Below are 7,184 nucleotides of genomic sequence, written 5' to 3' on the forward strand. Positions count from 1 at the left end.
TGTTCATATGTAAATTTATGTTGTTGTTGGGCTTGTCCCTGTGTAAGCTGCCCTGAGTCCCTTCTGGGAGATGGAGGTGGGATACAAGAATAAAGTTATTATAATATTATTATTATTATTTCTTGTTACTACCTTTATTTCCATATACAACAATCTATGGTATGTACATTTACCGATCCTGCATGCTTCCAAACAAAAACTTGGCTAGGTCTTACTTTCAGGGGAGGCCTTATATTTAGCAATTCAGCAAAACCTCTACTAGGTCTTATTTTCTGGGGATGTCTTATTTTCAGGGAAACAGGGTAGCTCTATTTAAAAAGACATCATTCCCATACAAGTCTCACTTAGTGCACTTTGATCAGCCCATCCTTACGTTTTATTGCTGCATTTTAACTTTGTCTTATTAATGGTTTGATTTTAATCGTATGTTTTAATTTTTCATTTGTGTGTTTTTGGTATTTGATGTTTTATGTATGTATACTTGTTTTGCATTTGTAAGCCGCCCTGAGTCCCTGCGGGGAGATAGAGGCGGGATACAAGAATAAAATTATTATTATTATTATTACTCTGAATGCCAACCCATATATCAAGGATGAAAAGATATATGACTTTTAGAAAACCACGAATCGGTTTTGTGATGCAAAGGAAGCTTTAATGAAATGAATCAAGGGAATAAAGAAATACACTATTAGGTAAGAAAAGGAACAGTGGTAAATGAGATCCAAATCAGTATCATTCTCTGACATGATTCAGTAGACACAAAGATTTTTGGAAGGCTTCACTGACACAGTCTGAATTGGGGTGGGAGTGCGGGGCTCTCGCCAGTGTGTCCTTCTAAATACACAGTTTTCAGACACAGTGGTGATTCTTCTTGGCAAAGAAGCAGTGTTCCGATTTCTCTCTTTTCTTAGCCATAGTCGGAAACAAAGAAGCAGTGGAGCTTGGAGAAGAAATGGTCATGAAGTTCTCACTTCGTTGGGACACAGTGGAAGATGCGGAGAATTCAGGTGCAGACATGCCGAAGCGGTGGTTCACGCAGAACATCTCGGCAGGCAAAGGAAAGCTTGGTCCATTGATGAAATTTCAGTCTTTGAGTTCGTCTTCTGCTGGACTGGTTGTTCGGGGATTCTGGGTCACTTCCCCATCCTCATTTAATTGCAGGAGTAGCAAACGTTGCTTGGCATGAGAGCCAAGACTCCACCATAGGAACCACCGTAATAACCGCCCCCACTGCTTCCACCATAGCCGCGGCTGACAGAATATTTGACAGTTCTGCCACCAGATCCGCCACTGCTGCCAAATCCACCGCTTCCATATCCACCACTGCCATATCCACCGCTTCCATATCCACCACTGCTGTATCCGCCACTGCCATATCCACCGCTACCATATCCGCCACCATATCTGCTACTGCTGCTGTATCCACCACTTCCATATCCACCACTGCCGTATCCACCACTGCCGTATCCGCCACTATATCCGCCACTGCCATACCCACCACTGCCATATCCACCGCTACCATATCCGCCACCATATCGGCTACTGCTGCTGTATCCACCACTTCCATATCCACCACTGCCATATCCACCGCTGCCATATCCGCCACTATATCCGCCACTGCCATACCCACCACTGCCAAATCCACCACCACTACCACTGTAACGGCGACCACCACTGCCACTATAACGGCGACCGCCGCTGTATCGACGACCACTGCTGTATGTGGTGCTGGTGCCACCACCACCCATGCTGCCTCCCGATCCTCCAATGCCCATGCCACCACCTACGCTTCCTCTTCGACCTCCACTGCCAACACTACTGGTGCTGCCTCTTCGTCCACTACCACCCATGCCACCAGAAATGCTGCCTCCTGATCCACCACCTATACTGCCTCTACGTCCACTACCACTGACGCCTCCTGATCCACCACCTATACTGCCTCTACGTCCACCACCACTGATGCCTCCTGATACACCACCTATACTGCCTCTACGTCCACTACCACTGACGCCTCCTGATACACCACCTATACTTCCTCTACGTCCACCACCACTGATGCCTCCTGGTCCACCACCTATACTGCCTCTACGTCCACCACCACTGATGCCTCCTGATCCACCACCAATGCTACCTCTACTTCCACCACCACTGATGCCCCCTGATCCACCACCAATGCTACCTCTACGTCCACCACCACTGATGCCTCCTGATCCACCACCAATGCTGCCTCTTCGTCCCCCACCTATGCTTCCTCCACGTCCACCACCTATGCTGCTACCAGTGCTAACACCACCCAAACCACCACTTGAGCCACCTCCCAATCTACCACCACTGCCAAAACCACCTCCCAGGCCACCAATACGTCCACCATAACCTGTTCCTCCCATACCACCTCTACCTAAACCACCCATGCCACCGAAACCTCCACCACCACCACCCATACCTCCACTACCACCACCCAAACCACTACCGATGCTTAAACCACCACTGCTGCCACCACTGAATCCTCCTCCACTGCTTCCGATGGCACCATATCCACCACCATAGCCTGCACAGGGGTTGAATTGCTCAATGCCGAAGGCTTGGTCTGGACAGTAAAGTGCTGGCCCTGGGATGGATAGGACGAAGGGTGGTGGCTGTATCGTCACTGTAGATGCAGGACAGCTGGCATAGCACTGGTTTCCGTATCCCGCAGCAGACATCTTTGCAGGATGATAGTTGCTCTGAAACAACAGGAGTGTACATGAGCACTACATACAACATTTTGTTCTAATTTAATCCATGGGTGGGCAAGACTAAGATAACCAGTGGCTCTCGAATGACATCATGCACCCCATGAAGCCCTCAGAAAATTGTAAGTTCCTAGTTCTCCGTGGCTTCCAAAGCACCTTGCCTGATGAGAAGGAAACACAGAGAAATGGGTATTGCCTACTTTTGGCTGCTTGCATGTGGTCCTTGCAGATAATTTTGAAGGTCATGTGGTTTTCAACAGAGAAAAGACTTATCCACTAGAAAGGTCACTCATGTCTCCAAAGACACTTTGGGGACATTCTGGAGCAACCAAAAATGATTTTCATCAGAGTTATGATGGAGAACGTGGTCCTGACTTTCATGGAGGATATAATGGAGAAGGTCTCCTGGGGTCAATTTTGACCTGCTAGCCACCTTCAGTTACCCACCTCTGTTCCAAGTAGAACATACTGGAGCAGATGGACTTTTCTCAATGGACAACTGCTTAGGTAAAGACTATTCTACTTGGGTGGCTCCATAACTGGGACAACTTGAGATTCCCTTGCAGATTAGCAGCAAAAGAAAAGGTACAACCAGCTTTGTTGCAAAACAGCACGGCTTTAGAAGAGATCATTGGAGAACATGTCAAGTAATATATATGGTCATGGGGATGATGCACTTAGGAAAAGGCATCCAAAGGAGCAGATGGCTTGCCAAAGAAACCAAAGCATCATTTCTCAAAAGCCATGCTTTCTCAGCCCAACAAAGCTTGCGATCTTCATGTAACTGGTTGTTCTCTGCCTTCAAGACGGGACGATACCTCAATGTCATGACAAAATGTTGCAAACTGCCCTGAGGGAATCTGGATGCAAACCTGAAATTATGTCTACAATAAAAAATTTAATGAAATTGTTCAGAACTTGGCCCTGTAGCTATACGGAGATCAACAAGGGAAGTCCTCCCAACCAGACCTTCCAAAGACATGTGAATCCAAATCTTCACAAGACATGGAGAACATCGCTATATTGCCTTCTGCCTATCTCAAGAGGGATGGGTTTAGAAAACAGTGAGATGTTTCCTCAGTCAAAATGTGAAATATTTCCCTATGGCTACTTGGACCTTATTTTCTGGGATCCTACCAAGGCTTTGAAGAAAAGAGGACAACTCTCTTATATTCCATAAATTACTTTACCTGCTAGGCAGAGCCAGCCCTAGGTAATTTTCAAATGTAGGCGAACAGAATTTTGGCGCCCCCCCCCCCAAATAAAAATAAAAGCATTGGATAAGTGAAAATGTTGGATAATAAGGAGAGATTAAGGAAAAGCCTATTAAACATCAAATTACATTAAGATTTTACAAATTAAGCACCAAAACATCATGTTTTACAACAAATCAACAGAAAAAGCAGTCTCGACTACGCCCCCGTGTGTTTTGCACCCCAAGCGACCACTTAATTTGCCTCATTGTTGGACCAACTCTGCTGCTAGGTTAGGTAAGTTGAATTAGTCTCAGATTTAACCAAGTTGGAGAAGAATTGGGGCGAGAAGAAGTGTAAAAAGAATACCATTTTGAGACTAAGGGGTGATATTCTGAGATCAGGGTGCTTGCATGCCACTTCTAACATTGCGTCTTGGAGCCTTGGAGCTCTCAGAAGACACTTCTTCCTGCTCTACCCTGTTTCCCTGAAAATAAGACATCCCCTAAAAATAAGACTTTGCACCTTTGGGAGCAAAAATTAATATAAGACACTGTCTTATTTTCGGGGAAACAGAGTAATTGGCTTACCTTCCCCACGCAGCTGGGAATGGGAAGTGCTTTGCCACCTCCGCAAAAGGAAAGTAGCTCTGAACACAACTACTTTCTGGGGCAGAGTCCTATGGAAGCAGTCCACCCCCTAAGCTCAGTCTGGAGCTTGACACTGACCCACCCGCCCTCCATTACAGTATAATTAATTGGTCACCCTCGGGAATCGGGTAGGAATCCCCCCTATGTTCTAGGGTTGTTGTTGTTGTTTTTTTTTGCATACCTGTAATGAATTGTGAATTTTTTTAAGTTTACAGATGTCATGTGTATTGTGTTTTAAAAGGGTCAATATTTCAGTTATGGCATCTCTGCACTCAAGAGTTGGTTGCCATGGAGAAGGGGGCGGGGCCAACTGCCATTTTGGTGGGAGAAGTGCAGGTTTGAAAATAAACAGTCAGTCTGTGCCCTGATGAGGTACAGGAAAGACTGATCCTCATTTGAAGGGATCAGGGAGACTCAATTGCTTAATTGAGTCAGTTTAAAATAAGTTTGGTGACTTATTTTAAGATAGTCTGTCTCCTGATTAGGAACAGATAATCTGTGAATGTAATTCACAGGGTGACTGCAGTTTGAAAGCAATAGGGAAAGAAGTGACATTTTAGGAAGTTTGAATCACCTCCTTCTGTTATTGCAACTGTTAAGCAAAGTGCCTCGAAGTAGAAACGTTACTGTAACCACTAAGCTCTGTGTCTAAATAAACGTGTCATTGTTCTTTCAAACATCTCAGTCCCTGTCATACATTTTACCATTTAAGAAAAAGAAAGGAAAAACAATCTTTAAAAGGTCTTCTTTCTTCACAGTTGGTAGCTGCATCTTCCCAAAGTGGTACCAAATAATAATCCCCTTTACATCTAGTGGCAGCATTACAAACATCTGTACCTTTGGTGGCAGCGTTTTAATAATAACATCTTTATACTGGTGGCAGTGGATATATTTATATAATATATTATTTAAATAAAAACAACATCCCTTCTTCGCAATACCTAATACTGTTTGTGATAACAAATTGGGAAGGCTCTCTTCTCCCTTCCACTGCCATCTCAAACACAGTTGGTGGGGACAAGGGAGAGGACGTTCTCCCCAGCTCTGGAACCCCTCCCGAGAGAAATTAGACTAGCCCCCACCCTGGCAACATTCCGTAAACATCTGAAAACCTGGCTATTTAAATGTGCGTTTGATTAAATTGGAACAAATTGATGACTGTCCCTTACCTTCACCTAGACCCAGTTACTGCTCTCCTTCTGGTCCATTCAGTAGAGGATTATAAGATATTGTACGCAGACAACATTTGTCTTGCCCCCAGTAGAATATGTTCACTGTGCCTGACTAGTAGCTATTCCTTGAGTATGTTTTAATGTATTACCGGTATATGTTTTATGATTTGATGTTTATATGTTTTAAATGTATTTATGGGATTGTATTTTATTGTCTATTGCTGGGCTTAGTCCCCATGTGAGCCGCCCCGGGTCCCTTTGGGGAGATGGGGCGGGATATAAGAATAAAGAAGATATCATCATCATCATCATCATCATCATCATCATCATCATCATCATCAAGGTGCGGCTCATATAGGCCTTATTGGAAAATTTGGTGTACACCTAAGGCATCCCCTTTGCGTGTAGGCTAGGATCGGAAACCCTCAGCTGTGGTTCAAATAACCAAGGTGAGGGCGAACGAAATGAACGGGGAGAGTCCTTGGGGCAGACTTCTCCATCACGTTTCTCTTCATGGTTGCCCAGGGTTATTTCAGCCGGGGACCCAGGTGTTTCACCCAAATTAGCCAAAGGGTAGTCCGGGCAGGGCCACTACCTCCGCTTGACCCACACCAAGTTCATGCCACCCTTTAGAATGATCTACAAGTTACAACGTTCAATCAGGTAGCATTAACAAACGTTGTCCATAGTTTAACCCATATAATGTTGTGTGGTCTTATTATTTCGGGGGTTGGATGGCAACTTCAAATTTCAGTTTGGGGAAGAACATCTTAAACACTTAACTCCTCACTTAATTTTAAAGCCAACCGTCAATATTCGTTTCAATTTTGTTTATATCCTATTTCTAAGGAATGAATGGATGTTGTTCAGCTCCGCTTTAACTACCAGAAGCTGTAGTTGTACAAGGCCTTTAACCTTCTCTTCCAAAGAGATCAGAGTCTTGCCAAACTCTTAATATTCCATAACATTCAGCCATGACAGTTAAAATAGTGTCAAACAGTATTCAATTTACAGTGTGGATGGAACTCAAAAGATGTCCACCTGTCTCCTAAACTGGTCCTACCAACAGTAGTCAGATTCTTGGAACATGAATGGAATGGAACTGGAAAAAAAGAGATTCGGTTAGGAAAGACCCTCTTCCTTCCAACATTGGCCTGAAATGATCCAGACCTCTCTTACCTATTCCTTTGTGGAGGAGATGAAGAGTCAAGCAAGGCGATAGTGGAAGACCTTGAGTTCCAACCTTTTTATACTCTCCCAGTCCACTTCCAGGTGGGTATGACACACAACTGGGCGCGATGCCAATCATTGATACCTCAAAGGGAATTATAGCTCAAAAATGACCCACCCTCTTTGCACTTCGGTGTTTGATAATCAAGCCGATAGGAGTAATCACCTTCAGGATTGTGTTTACTATTCTTTTCTCCCGGGCTCAGC

The 7,184-nt window shown here is 44.5% G+C and overlaps 1 protein-coding gene across 1 annotated transcript; it reads right to left on the reverse strand.

Moving 5' to 3' along the window:
* Nucleotides 1–630: 630 nt before the first annotated feature.
* li-ac-37 (keratin-associated beta-protein 37) lies at nucleotides 631–6,965 on the reverse strand. Its single transcript, XM_008119118.3, has 2 exons — nucleotides 6,927–6,965; nucleotides 631–2,723 (listed from the first exon to the last, which is right to left on the reverse strand). The coding sequence occupies exon 2, from the start codon at nucleotides 2,700–2,702 to the stop codon at nucleotides 1,152–1,154; it is 1,551 nt and encodes a 516-aa protein (XP_008117325.1). The 5' UTR covers nucleotides 2,703–2,723; nucleotides 6,927–6,965; the 3' UTR covers nucleotides 631–1,151.
* Between the last annotated feature and the right edge of the window lie 219 nt (nucleotides 6,966–7,184).

Source organism: Anolis carolinensis, unplaced genomic scaffold (assembly GCF_035594765.1).
Source record: "Anolis carolinensis isolate JA03-04 unplaced genomic scaffold, rAnoCar3.1.pri scaffold_14, whole genome shotgun sequence".
Taxonomy (NCBI): domain Eukaryota; kingdom Metazoa; phylum Chordata; class Lepidosauria; order Squamata; family Dactyloidae; genus Anolis; species Anolis carolinensis.